Here is a 22,340-nt window from a genome sequence, read left to right as displayed (position 1 = left end):
AACAGGTACAAAGAGGTAGTGAGGGCCCTGCTCGTGAGATTATGTATGTGATACCGTTCTGCGGCTAACTAAATGCTTTTATTTGTGCGAGCTTTCGAGATACACTGATCGCTTCTTCCAGCGATGTTAAAAACAGTGCATCTTGGACTGTATCTGTGACTGAAGCCTATCCCTCCCCCCTGTGGAGTATGTGATTTGTGACTTAAGGTGTTAAATGGTCCCTGAATGTTAGTGATGTAAGAGTGAGTGTGTGTGTAAATATAAATTTATAAAGCGCCCACAGTGTATACAGCGCTTTACAAAAGGTGTGTGTGGAGTGGGAGTGTATACCAATGGTGTGGGTAGGTGTAGAAATGAAAAAGGTTGTCGCATTACTATTAGAGTGTGTAGATACTATGTGGCCAAAATTGGTATATAGGGAGATATATATATATATATATATATATATATATATATATATATACACACACACACACACACACGCATACATACACACATACATACATTGGACACACACCCGTCAGGACAATCTGTATGCTTTGTAAATGGTACTAGTATATACTGTAAAACAAAAAGAACGATTCCTGCACTCCTACCAATTAGGATAAAATAAAATAATAATCTCCTGAAAAAGGGTAATTTTGTTAGACCCTTTGGCCAACGCATTTATAAGCCTGCATGCCACGACAAGGCATACCCGTATGCAGGGACCTACACTGAATATATGTAATAATTGTCCCTTGGACTGATGAAAAAATGTGTGGAAGCCCTGAAGGGGTTAAATAAAGCATAAGCTTATGTGAGTAGTGCAATTAAAATCTGGCCAAAGCCAGTAACATAGTTACCTTACTGTAGAGGTAAACGGTCGGTGCACATTTCCCTGGTGTGAATATAATAAAACTTACACATATTTCTTTCTGTCAGCCTTATACTGCTGGGAGAGATGTGAGGGGGGGCTGGGAGAGATGTGAGGGGGGCTAGGAGAGATGTGAGGGGAGTTAGGAGAGATGTGAGTGGGGATGGGAGAGATGTGAGTGGGGATGGGAGAGATGTGAGGGGGGTTGGGAGAGAAGTGAGGGGGGTTGGGAGAGATGTGAGGGGGGTTGGGAGAGATGTGAGGGGGTTGGGAGAGATGTGAGGGGGGTTGGGAGAGATGTGAGTGGGGATGGGAGAGATGTGAGGGGGCTGGGAGAGATGTGATGATGATGGGGAGGACTGGGGGAGTTCTGATGATGATGAGGAGGACTTGGGGAGATCTGATGATGAGGGGGAGAAGCTGATGATGATGAGGGGGAGAAGCTGATGATGACAAGGGGGAGAAGCTGATGGTGATTTTTCACTATGAATGGGCGGTAAGGTGAGAGAGAACCGGTTGCTAAAATTTCTGAATCCCAGCACTGGAGAAGGGTGGGGATGGATGTGAGAGAAGATGGGGGGGGGTAGGGGGGATGTGAGAGAGGGATGGGGGGGAATGTGAGAGAGGGATGGGGAAGGAGGGTGAGAGAATAGTGAGGGAAGGTGTGAGGAGTGCGGCAATGTGAGAAGTTGGCAGACATCGAGAGTGGTCTGGAGGGGAGAGAGTGGTCTGGAGGGGAGAGAGTGGTCTGGAGGGGAGAGAGTGGTCTGGAGGGGAGAGGGGGGATGGAGAGGCGGTGGGGGGAGGGAGAAAGGGTGGGGGTGGTAGGGAGAAAGGATGCGGGGGTAGGGAGAAAGGGTGGGGGGGAGAAAAAAGGGGAGGGGGGGCATATGTTGAGGAGAAGCATGTGAGAATAACATCATGTAGATATGCCATGTGTCAGCAACAGCAGTAGCAGTACAAGTAAATAAAGTACCAGTGTATTTATTAAGCAAAAGTTATTCTTATTAGTTGCATTAGTGATGTTATTGTTGCTCTTTATGATTGCTTAAACTAGCAAACATGTAATGAACGCTGACATCTACTGTGGCATATAGCCGTACTACTATGTTTTATTTTTGTATTTTGAAAATGTATGACCCAAATGAAGTATAATGAAATCTTATCAGGCCCCTCATAAGAAATTAGTTTTACACCCCTGTTCAAACTACTAGTGGTGTCCTCCAATATTAGGCATTTAACTACAAATACCAGTAGATTAGGTTATATTAAAAAAAAAACAACAAAAAAAACCACATGCCCCAACCTTTGCTCTATTGATCCAGAGTAAGCAAAACAGTGGCAAAAAAAAAAGAAAGAAGTTAATTATTTGAGACAGTTATGTCTACAAATTCTTCCTGAAACAGAAATGACAATTCCCCCTATCTCCCTGCATCCATGCTATATTTTTTTCAGCATATATATAATATAGCGATGAGAAAGGGAGGAATGAGGGGGACATGAAACACTTCATATACCTTTCTATTTGATTGTAAAGGTACAATACAATAAGTGCACACAGGATTATACTTGGGTTCAGAGAGATAAGATTGAGGGTAAAACAAATAAAATGGTAAAGCGGTTTTAAAAAAAAATTGCTTTGATAATCAGGATCTGACATTGTGAAGATTCCCACGGATGCCAAATCCATCCATTTAGTAAACTACTGAGACGTTCCATGAAATTAACCTCCTTATTTTTGTAAAACCATAGTCATAGGTTCTTTCGGTTTCCAGAAATTCGTGATATATTCTCGGCCACCAGACGCTCTATGTGAAAACATTTAGGTATGTCTTGGGACTTTTTTTTAATGTTCTGTGTAAAGGTAAGCAGGACCTTTAATATGTATGCCCAAGAATTTTAAGGAACAAGCTTTCCAACGGTAAGAAAAATAAGATTTAAGGTGGTCTCAGTGGTTTGATGTATTTCTATAGCGAGAGTCCCTGTTTAAGTAGAGTTCATTTTAAAATCTGATATTGTACTAAAGGTAGAGTTATTTTTGTAAATTTGGTAAGGAAATAAACAGATTTGTTAAAAGGATGTCTTCAGTAAATAAACAACTTATATTCAGTTTGTCCCAATTTAATTCCTGAAACATCTGAATTCTTCCTTAAACCTATAGCGAGGGGTTCAATAGCCAATGCAAATAACTAGAGGGAGAGGGGGCATTCCTAGCGAGTACCATTTGATAGGGAGAAATGCTCTGAGAGAAAGTCTGCTGCATTAATTAAGACACACCATATAATTATAATATACTAATAAGGCAGATATCACCACTAAGAATCCTTCATTGAACCCATAGGCCCTTAAAGTTTTTAACATCTATTTACAATTGAATCTGTCAAAAGTTTTTTCTACATCTAAGGCCCGGGCCATAGAGCACTCAGGCGTGCTGAGCCGCGCTGAACAGATGCAGAACGCCCCTGCATCTGCTATCAGCGCGGCTATAGTTTCTCCCTGCTGATGCGCGCTCATGCGCGCTGAGGAGGAGAAACTCTTCCCCGAGCGCCAAACTGATATATTTGGTGCTCGGGGAAGTGGAGGAGCGGTCACGTGACCGCTCCCATCCAATGGGGCTGCAGCCGGTTCCCTGCAGAGCCGCCATTACCAGACAGAAGACAGAAGGCATTGTGTGTGTTGTGTGTGTGTGTAGGAGGGGAGAGGATGATGCCCCGATCGCTGTCCTACTTCTGCTCCGGTCCCTGCCCCCCTTCTGCTCCGGTCCCTGCCCCCCTTCTGCTCCGGTCCCTGTCTCCTGTGTGTGTGTTATGTGTGTGTCTGTGTGTGCATTGTGTGCCTTGTGTGTGTGTGTGTGTGTGTTTGCATTGTGTGTGTGTATGTGTATGCATGTGTGTGTGTCTGTGTGTGCATATGTGTATATGCATGTATGCATGTGTGTGTGCATCTGTGTGTGTGTGTGTGTGTCTGTGTGTGCATATGTGTGTATGTGTGTGTGTTTGCATTGTGTGTATATGTGTATGCATGTGTATGCATGTGTGTGCATGTGTGTATGTGTGTGTGTGCATCTGTGTGTGTGTGTATGCATGTGTGTGTGTATGTGTATGTATGTGTGCATGTGTGTGTGTCTGTGTGTGCATGTGTGTGTGTGTGTGTGTGTGTGTGTATGCATGTGTGTGTGCATTGTGTGTGTGTATATATATGTGTGTGTATATATGTGTATTTGTGTGTGTGTGTGTGTGTATATATATATATATATATATGTGTGTGTGTGCATTGTGTGTGTGCATTGTGTGTGTGTGTATATATATATATATATATATATATATATATATATATATAATGTGTGTATGCATGTGTGTATGTGTATGTGTGTGTGTGTGTTTGCGTGCGTGCGTGAATATATTTATCAAAGTTGCACAATGTTAATAAATAATTTATTCTCACGTCTTTTTTTTTTAATTTTTAAAATATTATATAATATACACACACACACACACACACACACACACACACACACACACATTTCCCAGTGACACACAAACACACAGAACACTTCAAAGTGACACACACACACACTGACAGCTACCAAGTGACACACACACACACACAGTGATACCCGCCTCCCAAGCGCGCTTGCTGTCTCCTCTGTCAGGACAGCAAAAAGCTCCTGGTAGCGCGAGCGTCAGCAAGCGAGAGCACTGCTCAGCGACGCTCAGTGCACTATGTCCGAGGCCTAAGGAAAGGAGGACCATGGGCATCTTTTGGGAACATGCATAAGGAATAAGGTTGACATTTCTCCTAGTGTTATCTGCTGCATGTCTCCTAGACGCAAATCCCACCTGGTCAGGGTGGATCAGAGATGGAAGTATTTCTCCCAACCTAGTTGCTAGAATATTGACGTATAATTTTATATCTGTGTTAAGTAAATATATTGGTCTATAGTTGGAGCAAATAATATATTTTCTCTCTTTAGGTAGCATGACTATCGTTGTCTGCAGCAGTTATGAAGGGATTTTGAGAGCGACATACAGTTATTAAACATACGAAAATGAGGCGCTAATAAATCTGCAAATGTCTTGTAATATTTGTTAGAATAGCTGTCTGGGTTGGGTGATTTATTAAGTTTAAATTCTTTTATAGCTGAGGACAGCTCTTCTAGGGATATCGGAGCCCCCAATTTAGTCGGGCCATCGCCTCAACCGTTGGAATAAGGATATTGGTAAAAAATTAAATACAAATCTCTATAAAAAGGTCTGATCTTGTAGTGTTCAGTTTCATTGGCGACACCGTCAGCAGTAGTTAGATTATACAGCTTTAGTATTGTGTAAAATTTGTGTTAATAGTACATGCGTTATAGATTAATTAATCTTTTTAGTTTCTAATAGAAGTTGATCTATTTTTATTTAAGTTCTTCTTACGTTTATTAGCCAGAAGTTTTTCTGCTTCATTACCTTTGGTATAGAATTTTTGTTTTGTCCATTTAGTGATTTTTCTTTTTTTTACAAAAGGAGAGTTAAGTTGAGTTCTGACAGAAGTTATTTTGTTTGTTAGTTATTCTGAGGTGGATATTTTATTTAATACTTCAAGTCTGTCTAGTTCTTTTTGGAGTCTATATGTTTCTTTTTATCTCTTCTTTTTAAGTAAGGAAGAAACACTAATTACCCCATATAAAATATTTGTGAGCCTACCAAAATGTAGTATCTTCAACTTCTGGGGATTTATTTAGAGTGATGTACTGTAATAGCTTTGTGTTCAGGTGTTCTACATTACTGGGGAACTCTAGAACTGAATTGTATAGATTCCACTTTGATTCCATTTTAATCAGGGTTCATTCAAAGTAATATTTATCGGAGCATGTTCCGACCAGGTGATTAGGTCAATTTTGACATGAAGAGACAGTAATAATGTAATATCTATAAAGATATACAGATGTAGCATCTTGTATGTATCAGCTGCCGTCGAGCATTTGCTGGTGCACAGTGTAGTCGATCCTAGACTAAAAAGAATGTGGTGCAGAAAAGAAGGTGTAATAGCTTTCCCCTTGGTTTACTATACACTTCTCCAGGCATCAACAACAAATATGTATTTCATAGTGTTCTCAGAAGTTCTAGAAATTTGTTTGTTTGATTTCCAACAAATACAAATATCACTTGTTAGCACATTCACATCTCAGACAGATCTGAAACCCTGCTTTTCACCATTATCTTGTAGCATACAAAGCTTCCACTGCAGCCAGGGATTATGGGAAATGACATGTAATGAGCACAGTGTCACAGTGTTTGCTTCTTATCTGTTTTAACATGGTGCCCTGTAAGCTTATGCCTGTCATGTTACACAGCTTTGTTAACAGCCTGGGTTAAATAAGTGTACAGTCAGTAAATCTACTCACAGACAGCTCAGGGTTAAATTAAATGATGTACAGTACTTTGAAAATAACAAGTATCTCTTGCATGCAATTAGTTAGTAGTAGCCTTGCCTTTCTTAGCAGATTATTACTGAGCAGAGATCATTACATTCATATAGTTCAGTCCTCCATTATGAGAATTATGCACTGTTCCCTTCAATCTATACCTGTACTGTATATATGGCATCACATTGAGAGGGGAAAAATGGACTCTAAGTGAAACATTGATGAGAGGTGTTTTAGTGTTTGTAGTTCTGCATTTCTGACAGTGGAGGTAAATTATAGCTGTTAAGAAAATTATGTTTGCAGCGTTAACCAATTAGTGGTATTTGAATATTTATGATTAATTAGTACTTCAAATTAAAAGTGCATTTAAACTAGTAAAGAATATTGTTTGGTCAGATTCTTTAGGGAAAAAAGACCCCTGGTGGCTACATCCTATTTACAATTAAGGGGAAAACTGCTGTGTAGTCATTTATCGCTCAAGACTTCAAAGATGTGAGCTGCTGAAATGTATGTTTAGCATCTACAAAAAGCTCAGGGAGTTTTTATTCTAAGTTAATTAGTACAATGTTATTTCTTTTTTAAAAAGCTGGTTGTTATAGATTAGGGATTAATTCAGTTCAAAAAGGTCTAAAGATCAATGTTATCATCCGAGGCCACTTAGCTATTTTATAGCTAAACGGAACAGCCACTCTACAGACAATATGTCACACATTAAAGATGCATTGTAAGTGTACAACTGATTGCTATTTTATATACGTTAATGAGCTCCACATGTGCCCTGCTGTTTAGACTGAGTAATTTTAAGTGGAAATGAGAAGTTGTCAACATAGAAAGGTCAATGTGCCACACTATTTATGACTTATTTGGCTCTTGCGCTCTCTGTACATTATAGCTCTCACACAGATGATAAAGCAGGCATGAATGCAATCAATCATTGCTGCAGGTCTTACAAAAGCTAAGGTTACCTTTATTGGCACTGCAGATACAAAATGGGTCAAAGCCGAAACACTATGGGCCATATTTACTAAGTAGTCTTCTGCCATAAAGCACCTTCTGACGCTGGAAGACACCTTACAGCTCTTTTAAGTCAGATGGCTGTCAAGTGTCTTCTATCGCACAGCAGATGCTAATGCCAATTATTGACTATGGAGACATAGTATATGGCTCGGCACCTCAAACCCACCTTAGCAAACTTGACACCCTCTACAACTCTATTTCTCGTTTTGTTCTCCAATGCAACTATAACACACATCACTGCGAAATGCTCAAAGAACTAGATTGGTCATCACTCGAGTCTAGGCGCAAAGTTAACCTTTCCTGTCTTGCCTTCAAATTCTTTATGGGCAAGCTACCCAGCTCTCTGAGCAAGCTCCTCATCCCTACCACATGCAGCACCTATCACCTGAGATCAGACTCCAAAAGACTGTTCATGGTCCCAAGGCTCAACAAAGTATCCGGCCGCTCCTCCTTCTCTTACCGTGCACCCCAAAACTGGAACAACCTACCAGAGACTCTTACACCCACTACCAGTCTAAGTTCTTTCAAATCTAAGGCTGTCACACATTTTAATGTGGTCTGTAACTGTTTCATACGCCCATAATACAAATTATCTTTAACTGTGCATGCAATGTCTTGTATATAATGTATACCCTGCTCATTATGTAACTGTATTTGTAAACATGTATTATTTGTCTTAACTCTGTGCACAGGACATACTTGAAAACGAGGTAACTCTCAATGTATTACTTCCTGGTAAAATATTTTATAAATAAAATAAATAAACTGGAAGGCATCTAATGGCATTTGACTGCTTAGTAAATATGAGGCTATATCTGTTCTTTACGAAGCCTAGAAAAACGGGTCCTAAAATCGGCTATTTGAAATAATACAAAATTTACAATGCCAACATTAGTACAGTATTCCATATTAGAATAAGAGAGAAACACAATATGATCTGAGGCATGTTAAAGAGTTAAAACAAACAGAACCAAAATGGTGACCAAAAAGTCACAATTTTTTGTTACATCTTGCCTACTCTGTTTCTTATTAAAGGAGCAGTCTAAGCAACATTTAAAAAATTTTTTTTTTGCAGCAAGGGGTCTCAGGAGCTGAATTGCGTTGATTTAATCTCCAGGGACCCTCTGTTTCCTAAGATATTTACCTCAGTAGCGGGTGCCGGTAGAGGCTCTGGCTGGGCTACAGTAGTTGGGGATATCGAAACAGCGGTTTAAATATCCAATAGAAACCCGTGACGTCATCCTTTGTGGCTTCCTATTCGCCCGCGTATTCAGGACATTTAAACTGAAGATAAATACCAAGTATCTCGGGAAGCAGAGGGTCCCGAAGTTGAATTCAACACAATTGAGCTCCAGAGACCCCCTGATTCAAACCTATATATATATTTTTTTTAAATGTCGCTTAGACTGCTGCTTTAATCAACAGCACATACCAAGTTGTAAAATCTTCTATTTGATATATGGTGATATCGCTATAAAGGTAAATGAGAAACTGGCTACATGATTTAAACATAACTTTCCAACCGTATAGCTTCAGCACACCTGCACAATATCTTCATACTGTGTACTTGTATACATGTGGTTATTTTCTCTGATCATCTGTGCTGTTTTGCCTGGGTGTTCTGCTGTAACACCTCCAAACAGGAAAAGATAACAGCAGCTGCAACAGGAACACAGCCCCCTCCCCCCCAGAATGATTTCTTCGAATTCAAGTGACATTATTCCTCTCAGAACAGCACCAGAAACATAGTGAACACAATGTTTCAGGGAGCTACACCTGACCTGACAAAGGGAGGTTTGGCCGCCTAAAACGTTGTGCTCACTATGTTTGTGGTGCTGTTCTGAGAGGAATATTGTCACGTAAATTGGAAGAAATCCTTCAGTGGTGCTGTGTTCCTGTTGTGACTGCTGTTATCTTTCCCTAATTGAATTAAAGTCAATCCGCTTCACAGAACAGACGGGGAATGTTCAAAAAATGAGGCAGAGGGACTTGCTCACTAACTTTTTTTTTTTGTTGGAAAAGCAGTGTGCGTTTATTGTGAAAAATATCTATATCTGATCATAGAGAAGGTGTGACAACTGATATGAGATTAGCACAGAATACATTTTAAGGCTACTTCTGTGTATGGTAGTCCATGCGGGATTTTTCCATACCTGACAGAGTGAACAATGGAATTGATTAAATATGAAATGCTAGTATTAGTAAAAGCTGCATATCTTGCTTTACCTGGAACAGTCCCAGTATTTAGAGGTTGTATGTCTTGAAGACCCTACTACATTGTACAAATACAGTATATACTATACACCTTGAACAATTCTAGTAGTGAAACAAAAAGTTTAGTAGATCACCAAAGAGATCTGTGTCTTATAAATGGAAGGATGGTATATGCATACTACAAACCAATAAAAAAAAGCTACATTTTGTGTGTTGAAAGACCGATAACTTGGCCAACCCTGATGAAGGCCTCATTTGATCAACACATTGGTCTCTCTACACAATAAAACAGGTTATTACATTGGTAGGTCTGGACTATTATTTTGTATTTCTTGAGAGTACGGAATGGGACTTCAAATTAGGCACTGCAGCTAATAACAGCAAGGGCAGGACAACAGGCAGAACTACAACCAACCTAAATTGGAGTCCAAGAGAGGTGAAAGAGAGACAGCAGGAAGGAATATGGAGAGAGGGAACAAGGAAAGTAGAAGGAGGTTAAAAGAAGATTGGGAGAAGGAAGAGAGGAATTGGAGAATGGAAAGAGGCCTAGAAAATGGAGCAAAACGCAAGCAGGAGGGAAATAAGTGAACCGACTGCAGGAATAGAGAGATGAGGAGAGCAAAAGACAAGACAAAAAGCAAAAACGTTTTGGGGCTTAAGTTGAGATGGGTTAAAACTCCATCAGGTTAAAAAAGAGGAGATAAGACAATGACAGAGTCAAACAAAAAGTGAGAAACTTAATTGCATAACGAGGCAGGTTGCATTTTTGATGATTAGAAAGCCCGTTCCCTGCTTTTTTCTACTATCCTTATATCCTCAGTACAAAACCTTGAAAGAAGTGCCCACTAGTGAGACAAAGCAAAAGTGACAGATCTTAAACAGCAGTGCCATACATTTGGTAATTGGCAACGCTATTCAACCAATGAAAAATTGTGGAAATATTTTCATTTAAATGCAGGTCTATTTGCTTCTCTAGAACTACTTTTGGAAGGCATCCGGATCCAGTTAAATGAAAAGTGCTCCAAGTTAAGACACATTAATAAATTAAAGAAAATATATGTGCCATACTAACACCAGGTAGTTTCATGAAACCCTGCAGAGTGTCATGCCATTAAAGTCTATGTGCAAAGATCAAATTCCTACAAAAGGTACATGTAACAAGACTGGAGTCATGTTGCAACAAATTTTACAAAGCTAAAGAAATACACAAAAAAAGGCTAAATAAAATGACAATTGCTGGTGGAAGTTGTGATGTGGAAGTGTCCGATTTGTTTTGAAAGAATATACACGTACAGGTATTTAAGTATTTTTACTATTATTTCCCTTAATGCTTCATTACCGTAACCTGAAAAGACAACCAATGTTTCCTAGCTGGATTTAATTTTGTGTTGCATTCATGCAATTCAAATATAATGTTATGTATTTGTTGGAGCTGCAATAAATCAAGCTTATTTTCTCCCTTTTTTACAATTCATGTGCTTTTTAGGCACTTACTTATGCTAAAAAGACAAATATTCTGACAATGAACTACGATCTACATTTTATACATCAATATGCTTGGTAAGACTTTATTATTTTTAACCGAAAGTGTATATTAAATAACTCAAAAGGTTATGCAACGTGGTGAGTTTGTCAATCCATTAAGTGTACTAAGTGCCATATGTGCTTCAATTAGTTACATCAAAGGATAAATTGTCTATATACTGTACAGTACCAAACTGTATATTTAACAAGTAAAGTATCTTTAAGGCATATCGGTTCAGTACAGGCAGTCCTCACTTTTCCGACAGATTGCGTCCCGCAAACCCGTGTCGGATGCGGGACAGTTGGAAAGTGGGACTCATGTTAATTGGCGGTGGTTTCCATTGGATATGCGAAAACGGGGGCGGATAATGTGTTTTTGGACTGCATTATGCGCCGCCGGAAAAAGGAACATCGTAGAGCAAGGACTACCTATACATACTCTTCCGCTGGAAAAGCAACTGTCCTATAAAAAATGGGTCCCTATACTATAGGTTTCTATATTCCTATGCTAAAATGCATGTAAACTTTACAATTAACCATAATCAATAATTAACTACTTTAAATAAAATGATTAAAAGTGCAATCACGGGTAGTCACCCAGACACCCTACTATTAAGAAATAGTAGAATCCATTTTATATATATATAGGCAATACGATACCGTGTGAGCGAATATCAGAGGCAGCACTCCACGAGGTTGTCAAAAAAATTGTATTTAGTGAGACATCATATCCAATGTTTCGGTCCTCCTCACGGGACCTTTCTCAAGGTGATGTACAAACAGAGTGCAATAGAACACATATAAATACCCTACCAAACCATGACAAACAGGTGCATCACATAATTTAATTCAAATAATAACTTACATGCTGAATGCAGGACCCTCCCATTGCAACCAGACCATCAGGCGTTAACTGAAACGCAATGGTGCTCCCGTCACGTGAAACGCACTCACTGCGCATGCGTAAGTCAAGGGTTATAGGCTATAAGTTAAATTGCCTCCGTCGCGTGTCTCAGAGCCAGGGGGGGCACATGAAACCAAAAAACGCTTATCTGCGCATGCGCGAGCAGTGAGCTGGTGAAGGAAGAGTGTAACTCATGTAAGCTAACAAAATAGCCATTGCGCATGCGCGAACCGCGGGAATTAAATAAATAATAAGCGCAACTGCAGACAGTATGGTCCTTCGCGATCTGAGTCTCTCAAAGCCTAGATGGTGATCGTGATGATTGCTAACTAATGTGGTAGCACATAGACAGTTGTTAAACTTTGTGTGACAAAAGGCTGTATTCAAGGAAGAAGGGAGATAAGCCTCAATGGGCAGAATAAAGGCATATGTAAATGCCTAATGCTGTATAATGTTAAAAAACCACGCATGCGCAGTGAGTGCGTTTCACGTGACGGGAGCACCATTGCGTTTCAGTTAACGCCTGATGGTCTGGTTGCAATGGGAAGGTCCTGCATTCAGCATGTAAGTTATTATTTGAATTAAATTATGTGTTGCACCTGTTTGTCATGGTTTTGGTAGTGTATTTATATGTGTTCTATTGCACTCTGTTTGTACATCACCTTGAGAAAGGTCCCGTGTGGAGGATCGAAACGTTGGATATGATGTCTCACTAAATACAATTTTTTTGACAACCTCGTGGAGTGCTGCCTCTGATATTCGCTCACACGGTATCGTATTGCCTATTTTGTTCATACAGGATTTGCACCTACCTTGATCTACCTGACGGAGTGCCTTGTTCTCATTTATTCAATATATATATACTGTGTATATATATATATATATACAGCTAAACCCCGTTATAGAGCGGTCCTCGGGGGCCACCCGATCCGACCGTGCTAGAACCGGGGTCGCGCTAATTAAAAAAAAAAAAAAATGGCCGCCGCGCGCCTGATTGGGAGGGAGGGAGTGAGGAGGGAAGGAAGGAAGAGGTGGCCGGAAGCCCTACACGTCCCCTAGCAATGGCGAGTCCAGCCGCAACCTGCTCCTTACCTCCCACCACCGGCATCCATTTCCTCCACCCCCCCCCAGGCCCCCACACCTACCGGCCCTCCGCGGCATAGCCCACGTGGCCCTCCGAGTCCCACCCCTCCTCCTGATGCCAGCTCCGCCCCGATCTCAGCAGCCGACACCAAAGGTAGGGAGGGGGAGTGGGAGGTGTGGTGTAGTGTGCTGTGAGAGTGTGTTGTGAGTGCTGTGAGAGTGTGCTGTGTGCTGTGAGAGTGTGCTGTGAGAGCTGATTGCTGTGAGAGTGTGCTGTGAGTGCTGTGTGCTGTGAGAGTGTTCTGTGAGTGCTGTGTGCTGTGAGAGCTGTGTGCTGTGAGAGCTGTGTGCTGTGAGAGCTGTGTGCTTTGAGAGCTGTGTGCTGTGAGAGTGTGCTGCGAGTGCTGTGTGCTGTGTGCAGTGAGAGTGTGTGCTGGGAGTGTGTGCAGTGTGCGCAGTGAGAGTGTGTGCAGTGAGAGTGTGTGCAGTGAGTGCTGGGAGTGTGTGCAGTGTGGTGTGTGGTGTGTGCAGTGAGAGTGTGTGCAGTGTGCAGTGAGAGTGAGTACTGGGAGTGAGTGCTGGGAGTATGTGCAGTGGTGCAGTGAGAGTGTGTGCAGTGAGAGTGTGTGCAGTGAGAGTGTGTGCAGTGAGTGTGTGTGCAGTGAGTGTGTGTGTGCAGTGAGCAGTGTGCAGTGAGTGCTGGGAGTGTGTGCAGTGTGCTGTGAGCAGTGTGCTGTGAGCAGTGTGCTGTGTGCAGTGTAGAGTGTGTGCAGTGTAGAGTGTGTGCAGTGTAGAGTGTGTGCATTGAGTGCTGGGAGTGTGTGCAGTGAGTGCTGGGAGCAGTGTGTGCAGTGAGCAGTGTGTGCAGTGAGAGTGTGTGCAGTGAGAGTGTGTGCAAAAAAAAAAAAAAATTAAAAATGTAAAAAACAAACAAAAAAAAAAAAACCGGGAGCCACGTGAAAACCGCGTTATAACCGAATTCGCGTTATAACGGGGTTCAGCTGTATATAGTTTGAATCTTGTCCACTTGTATCCACTATTGCAGGGGTGCAAAAACTATTTGAGCTGCTCCCCCTATGTTCGCGCCTTCCCTTACCTCTTTTGCCAGGGTCTTGTGACATCATGTCGCCGCGGCAACGGGCGTCAAATGACGCTGCGGCATCATGTAACGTCACGTCACATGACCCTACGGTGTCTGAATCCTCTGAAAGCCTCTGAATCCCGGTAAGTGAAGTTGCAGGGGCCTCATGCAATCCCCCGGCATTTAATTTAAATGCCTTGGGGAAGAAAAATCATGTCAAACATCTGGGTCCCAACACGTTCCGTCACATGTGGCGTGTTACATCATCACGCTTCTACAGGCGGCTGTGTATTGAGCACAAGCGCTAGACTAAGTGGAACATTGTTTCATCTGTTTGAACACTGCCACTTCGTAGTCACTCTCTCCCGGAAGGATTGGGACGGTGTGCATCTACTGCTTGAGTCGTGGACCCAAGAACATCTAACGAGGTGCCTGCCCTCCATTGGGATTACAGAGGTTTGCTGCAGATTAGCACTGTACATAAAATAGATACATAAAAAATGTATCTCTCAAATGCGCAAGATCTTGCTACACTTTGAGTGTGCAAATTTAAAACTTTTATATGACAATAAATGTATAACGTACAACATAAACACATGTATGCTATGCGGCACGCGCCTCTCTTTTATCTCTTCTAAATTTATACATACATATTCTATTATGGACTATTTATCATGGACTATGTTGTTTTAAACTTGTCCTACAGAAAACAAAGTTGGCTATATAGAATTTGGGGGGGGGGGTGGGCATTCTATTATGTCCATGCTCCTGCTTGCATCTGGATGAATCCAACGTCATTGCAAACTGTGGAGCGCTGCAGTGGGACATTCCATACATATGTAGTGTGTTTGTCAGATACTTTGTTGATGTTTGTTGTATATATTGTTCCGTTTTCTATTTTTTTTTTCATCTTCCTTTATTTGACTGATATGGGCTCTTTTGCATTATTTACTTTATCCTAGCAGCATATACAGCTGTGGTTCAGGAGGCGCACCATTGACATATCTTCAGAGGGTATTTGCTATGGGTTTTTTCCACATATTTTGATAAGGATATTCTTTTTAGACAGAAACGTTGATCTATTGTATCAATAAACTACATTTGCTATATTCAAAGGTGTAGAAGTGGTTCCTTCTATGTACTATCATACAATTGTCAACTACTGTACGTGTATCAAGGCATTTAACAAATAAATATCCTTCACCATCTACTTTAAATAAACTGTAAATGTAGTAGAAAAAATGCATGGATTGAGCACTATTTTCTATTAAAACACACCATTAATACTTAATTTCTTCATTAATTGATTATTAGAATTTCTATAATGAAATAGATCACATTAAGAAAGGTAGTAAGGAAACCAAATTGAACCAACTGAGTTTACGTTAAAATTCCCACAGTAAATGTAACTGCTGATGTAAGATTTCTACAACACTGAGCCCCTCAATATAATGGATATGAGTTATAAATATCTCAAACCTCCCATCCATATACTCCCCCCGTTTATAATGATCTTCCCCTCCTCTATAACCATCTCTCACCGACGCTTCACCTGCTTGCCTCACTGCAGTAGAACACCAACTCCTTTCTCTCTATTATACTATTATAAGTCATCTGTCTGAAAATCCAGGAAGTGATATCATCTGGTCCAAAGCTACCACGGGCATCCTGCTTCCTGGCAAATCCTGCCCTTACTCCCCTGACAGGGAATCAGCCTCTCTTTGGCTCTCATTGCCAGCAGTTGCCTCTGGCCTTAAATAGCAGGCAGTTGCTACTAGTCTTTGCTCGTGCAAAGTACTGGTTACCTTCTCCTGTCTGAGCTCTCCCTTGTCTTTGTTTTGCCTGCTGCCTGTCTTGACCTTGGAACTGAATCTGACTACCGCTTGCCTGCCGCCTGCCTCAACCTCAGAACCGGACTACCCTTTGCCTGCCGCGACCTTGGAACCGGACCTGACAACCCTTTGCCTGCCGCGACCCCGGAACGTACCGGATAACCCCTGCATCCCAGGCCTCGGTTGATGTATTACTCCCTACCTCTGCCCTGCGGGTCCGTATCCTCTTTTGCAGTCAGCAACGTTACAACCATATAGTTACACTCCTTTTCTTCTTTTTAGATGCTAAGCTCTTTAGACCTTGTGTTAGACGCTCCTGCTGGTGACGCATCGCGGCAACAAATGACGCCGCGGGTTCATGGGGACGTCAGAGCCAAGGTAAGCGGGGGGTGGGGGGGTGGGGGAGGGGTTGTGGGCGCCAGGAGGGGGGACAGCCAGCAGAGGGATGAAAGGAAAAAAGATTGCACTCCCCTGCTCTATGGGACATTTTGTGCATTATAAATTATAATAATGATCATGTTTAAAATCAGGTCAGAAATCTCTATAAATATACACCTGTCACAGCTAGAAACCACATAAAAAATCAGTTTACCAGTCTATCTAGTGCGAAACGTAGGTTCCTGTACCTGGTTGTAACTGCAAATTCGATGATTTTCCCTAACACACTGATTCATTATATTACAATAGAAATTGAGGCATTATTGATGAGCCCAGCTTTCTTCTAGCTTTGTATAAACATAATATGATAATGTAGAAATAAAGTTTGATTGTGATAGACTGATACAGATAAATGTGCAATATTACTGAATCAAATTCCGGAACTCTTTACACAATGGAATACTTGTCATAGAAACAGAACATTTCTAGGTAAAAACGTATAGAAACACAGAATTATGATCTCCAATTATGGGCTCCATACTTTTGTTACATTTCCCGGCATCCCAAAGTACTGTATGTGGTTACATTTTCTACAGCACCCTGCCAATAAATTGCAAATAAGCAAAATGTACTGTAAATATCCCTATATTCAATATAGCACTATATTCAAAAGCTGATAATGGTATCATAATGTCCTCTTGGGCAAATGTGTTTTTTTACATTAATACAAAACACGCAGTATGTAGGATATACAGTATACACTGGCGACACACTTTATTCGAGCTCGGCTAGTCCCACGAATTCGGGTATACCCGGGTGTATTGAGGTTTGTGACTGTTTTCTGCCCGAGTGCATTGGGTTATTTTCCAGGCAGGGATTGAAGCATTTTATTCCCGCTGGCTGCAATACTGCACAGTATATATATATATACTGCATTACAATTCATGAATTTATGCCATCTGGTAGACACGCGAAGCATTGCAGCCTATTAAATCCTAATCATTATCATTTAACAGATCAGCCGCCCGTCAGCCAGGCATGAACCCAGGCTGGGAAGGCAAACGCAACGGGGCTTGTCAGAGGTGAGGAGCGGCGCATTCCAGGTATCTGCCAGGTACATACTGGGTATTTGCTCGAATAAAGTGTGTCGGTGCAGTATACAGTTTATATAACTTGGTATTTCTTTGCAAAATCTCAAAATACAAAACTGACAAAATAACACGGAGGAGGACAAAAAAGGTGTAGGGACACAGAAATAGAAGGGGAGGGGAATGTGCTTCTGAATTTTAACCCCCTAGGCACCGTATACGGCCATAATATATATTATCTTTAACTGTGCATGCAAGGTCTTGTATATAATGTATACCCTGCTCATTTATGTAACTGTATTTGTAGACATGTATTATTTGTCTTAACTCTGTGCCCAGGACATACTTGAAAATGAGAGGTAACTCTCAATGTATTACTTCCTGGTAAAATATTTTATAAATAAATAAATAAGTATACATGTCACGCATCCCATGCTATTTTCTACCATTTTGTTTCCTCTTTGCAGTGGAGAAAATACAAAATACATAGAGCATGGTAAAAAAAAAATGGTAGTGTAGGAACCTACTGAAAGGGTCTAACTTGGTACATGACGTGGTTGCAGGCTTGAAATGCTTTGTCCAAAGGATTGAACCAAATTACCCATATTTATAAGAAGAAAAAACAGATAGTATTAAACTAAATAATTTGTCATATTGGATGTAGCATTGCTATTTTTGGTCTCTTGGTGTATATATACTGTCACGGCCCCTTTTATTCTCCAACATCTCCGATTTTGTCTGGGTATTTTTTTCGAATGCCACGCACTTCACCGCGTTCATGCCGAGCCAGCGCTAATACAAATACACGCGGCCGCGGCTTTAAATACCGGAACATGCCGCATCAAACACTGCATCTGCCCGCGGTTTTAAAAGTCGCGCTTAAACGGCCGCACGAGGCTAAAGGCGGCCGCCACTATAAGGTCACTATTCTTATGTTTACAAAGAGGGTTTACCTTGACATGGTTGTAGGCTTGATATGTTTTATCCAAAAGATTTAACTAAATGACCCATACTTAGAAGAAAAAACATAGATACATAGAAATGAATTACATAATTTGTCATATTGCTTGCGCATTGGGACCTTTTTTTTTTTGCTGCTGTATATTTAAGGGCACTTTCCGAGTAGCATGCCAACGGATAATCAAATATATACCTATAAAATACTAATGGTCTGGCTTTTGAGCTTGCTAAGATTGTGTACTGTATGTCTCGTTGAACTATGCCTATGCGGCCTATGAAACGTCAGTATTCAAATTCCATATACTGAATCTAAAAAAGATGCACCAGAAATCCAACGTTTTGTGCATAACAGTTGGTTACTTAATTCAATGATGCAAAGCAAGGAGACTATGCAGAAGTATTGTGCTTAGCCTTTCTAGAAAACAGTGCTGGAAAAAGCACTTAACTATAATGCATAAAATATATGTGTATACTCAATGTGATCAAAATAAAATTAATCTAAAACAAGAGTACAAAGAAGCTCACATGTATGTGTGAGGTAGGCAGCCTGATAACGCTGACTGAACAAAGTCAGAAAACATACAAAGAAAACATAAATACAGACCGGCGCCTTGGAGAATAAAGTCCAACAAATATCCAGATACACTGGCAAGAGCTATGCTCCTTGTGGGACAGTCCTGTTCATCCGGTTACAAGGTTGATCCGGATGAACAGGACTGTCCCACAAGGAGCATAGCTCTTGCCAGTGTATCTGGATTTTTGTTGGACTTTATTTTCCAAGGCGCCGGTCTGTATTTATGTTTTCCGTGCTTAGCCTTTCTGCTATACACAATAGGTACTTTGAGGTAAGTAAAATGAAAACAAATATTTTGAAAGGGGACAAATGTCAATTATTATCTTTAAACTATGTATGTTTCTAAGAAATACATTTTATTGTGACACCATCCACTTGTGTGGTTGGAATAAATAAATGTATGTACCTCTGCACTTACCTCTTTTCTTTTCTAAAAGACGTTTTTTCTTTTGTTGCCGCTCTAGTTTCTCTTTTTCTGCCATTTCTTTTGCCAATTTGACACGCTTCTGTTTTTCTTCTGCTTCCCTTCTCCTAATATTTTCTTTTGCTGCTTGCTATGGTAAAGCAAATTAAACTCCAGTTAATTACAGTACATTAACAATAAGAATGAAATATAATCCAAAACAGGGTCTGTCTAAATTGTTTGCACAAAAATCTTTATGCAGTCGCTCTTGCATACCAATAACACCTACAGTAACACTGTATATAATGCAGAATTAGGATTTTAAAGCAATTCATATGCATATATGCTCCTTTAATGTTTTAGAGGTAAATATTTCTCCTTTTACTGTATTATCTGTGTATATTATAATTACAGAGTGCCCACAATGTAGGACAAGACAACAATTCAATATTTTCTGATTGAGCCCTAAAAACCCCTAGAAAATAGCTTTAAAATTCATACAGTATTTTCATCCCAAGAGTTAAGAAAAATGCATGGTTTTATTTTAGATGTGAACATATGTAGAAGTTGAAAAATCTGCTTGTTGTGTTTGCCTCTATTGTAACACAGAAAAATGAAAAAACCTAATAAATGTAACACACCCACATATTTCCTGGCACACCAGGTGTACACATAAAAAATCAATAAATAAAGAAATCAACCATCAGTGCAACCATCTTGCTCAAGTATATTCTCCTTTGTCTCACATTTTAGAATAATAAAAACATTTTAACATTCATTACTATTCCAATTAACAAAGACATTTTTTTATTTCTTTACTTACAATAAGGTCAATAGATCGATGCTCTCCCCTACACGTCCCAAAAATGAGCATGCAGAAATATATGTAATTAAAATTATTATAACTTTCTAACTCGCCTAAAAAAAACTTAATTTAAAAGAGCAGCGTCATATAGCAGAAAGGTTTTTAAACAACCTAATGTAAAATTAGCTTCCTTAGAAAGATTGAAACAGCATTAAAATAACACTTATTTACATGCACCTTGTAAAAAATGGATGTTTCCCTGTTATCCAGGTTCACCGAATTCAAGCATATCCACTACTTATGTTTACTTGCTTGACTACGGATGGCTTCATAATTAAGATACAGGCGGTCCTCGCTTATCCGCCGGAAAATGTCCCGCAAACGACCGTCAGATAACAGACCATCGGATTGCGGGTCCATGTTAATCAGCGGCGGTGAGCTTCGGATAAGCGGTTCCGACGTCGGATAATGTGTCCAGCGGACTGCATTATGCGGTGTTGGATAAGCCGTTCAACGGAAAGCAAACCTTCGGATACTGAGGACAAGTAATGAAAAAAAAAAAAAAGACAACTCACCTCTAGCTTTGAGGACTTAGGGCCCTATTCAATATATTTCAAAGCGGATGTTCGGGTTGTTTTTGGACATAAGTTCCCATTGAAGTCTATGGGGATTTTGGGGCAAAAACAGCGCTTCAGAGTATATAAATTTAACCCCTGACAGTTTCATCGCAAAATGACATTGAATCTTTAGATTGTAAAGAGACCTCCAAAACATTGTTTACCATGGAAAAGTTAAAAAATATATATTTTAAAATACTTATTACAAAAAAAAAAAAGTGTCAGTCAGCTAGATGTAACCTGACAAAATTGCCAGTGTTCTTAGAATAGCCTGGGTCCCCTGGTCCAACCCCCACCCGGTCCACCGCTTACCTCTGCTACAGCAAGGGAACGTGCAGACCGTTGCGGCAGCTAGCAGAGGCGATCAGATCGCTGGAGGCTCCCTCTGCAGGGCGCCACCATCTGGAATATGGTCGCACATGGTAAGTGCACTCGTGCATGTTCAGAGAGCAGCTGCAGGACGGCTATTAACTGGATAGGGTTCCATGGGGACATCAGCCCCCATAATGCACATGGGCTGCTTAACCACATGTTACACCGTAGCCAATAGGGCGTGTACATTACCCTGCAGAAGGGAATAGATACATTTTTCGCGCTAGGAGCACGCCAGTCGGAGCTGAGACGAGGAAGGGGTAGGGTGTGTAGGTCTGTCACCCCTGCACTAGGCCAGAGACCTCCTTAGGCCCTGACTCCCGTAAGTTTGTGGTCACTGCAGGGACAGGCCCGGTAGTTAGGGACACTGCCTCTGTAGTACTAGTGTGAGGGACACAGGCAGGACGCGGCGGCAAACCAGCGATCCGGGACCAGATCACCGCACTGAGAAAGAGAGAGATTATAAAGGTGGGACACTCCTGCTGGACACCACCCAACACAGAGGCGGACTCGTCTAGCACCTTTTAATGGCTAAAATGAATATGCATTTAAGAAGCAATACAAGGATTTGCCACTAATTCTGTAATAGTAGAAGACAAGGAGAACTACAAACATCTTACATACAGATGGAACATGATTTCTAAGCGTTTTAGCAGAAAGCAAATTGCAGGTCAAAGGAGGCTGAACGAGGCAAGACTGCAGTTTGCCACAGTCAAAAGCATACTACACTAATTTCCCATCAGGATTAACAAAGTGAGGGTCCCTGCGCCTGAATGGGACTCCTACTGCGTTAATCACTGTGTGAGTCTGGAAGAGGTGCGCAGAGAGAAGCTGCATCTCCCTGCACAGCTCTTACAGTCTATCGCGCGGTTTTTATTTTTATTGTCATTAAATAGGATTGAAGAACGGGGCCTGGACCTCAGGAAGCAGGGGCCCGGAGCGGAAATTAATGCGGTTCATCTCCGAAGACCCCCTGCTTCAACCCTTTGTAATAAAAATAAAATAAAAACAGCGCAATCTCCTATTACAGCAGTGCAGGGACATGGACCACTTCTGTCTGCTTTCATTACACAGCTCTTATAGACTGGTGGCGGCCCGGTAGGGTTAACACAGTGGAAGTCGCATTCAGAAGCAGGGACCCCCGCTATGTTAATCCCGAAAGGAAATTCCCCCCTGTGCTTCATTTGGCTGTTATCAGGCCCCACTTGGGCCGCGGTTCACC

At 41.0% G+C, this 22,340-nt stretch overlaps 1 protein-coding gene across 6 annotated transcripts in view; it reads right to left on the bottom strand.

Annotated features, from left to right (window-relative positions):
- The window catches only part of DIAPH3 (diaphanous related formin 3), a 782,005-nt gene that overhangs the window by 216,265 nt on the left and 543,400 nt on the right, over window positions 1-22,340 (bottom strand). For 4 of the 6 annotated variants that reach the window (XR_012799927.1, XM_075591038.1, XM_075591040.1 and 1 more), the window contains one exon: window positions 19,340-19,475. Coding sequence is in view for 5 of the 6 variants with exons in the window: in XM_075591038.1 (XP_075447153.1) it covers window positions 19,340-19,475 (136 nt within the window). In the remaining variant the exon portion in view is untranslated. Of the gene's footprint in view, window positions 1-19,327; window positions 19,476-22,340 lie in introns of all 6 variants that reach the window. The other 2 variants (XM_075591039.1, XM_075591041.1) reach the window with 1 other exon arrangement.

The sequence above is a fragment of the Ascaphus truei genome, chromosome 3 (genome assembly GCF_040206685.1).
Source record: "Ascaphus truei isolate aAscTru1 chromosome 3, aAscTru1.hap1, whole genome shotgun sequence".
NCBI classification, from domain to species: Eukaryota; Metazoa; Chordata; class Amphibia; order Anura; family Ascaphidae; genus Ascaphus; species Ascaphus truei.
This window is presented reverse-complemented; position numbering and strand designations above follow the sequence as displayed.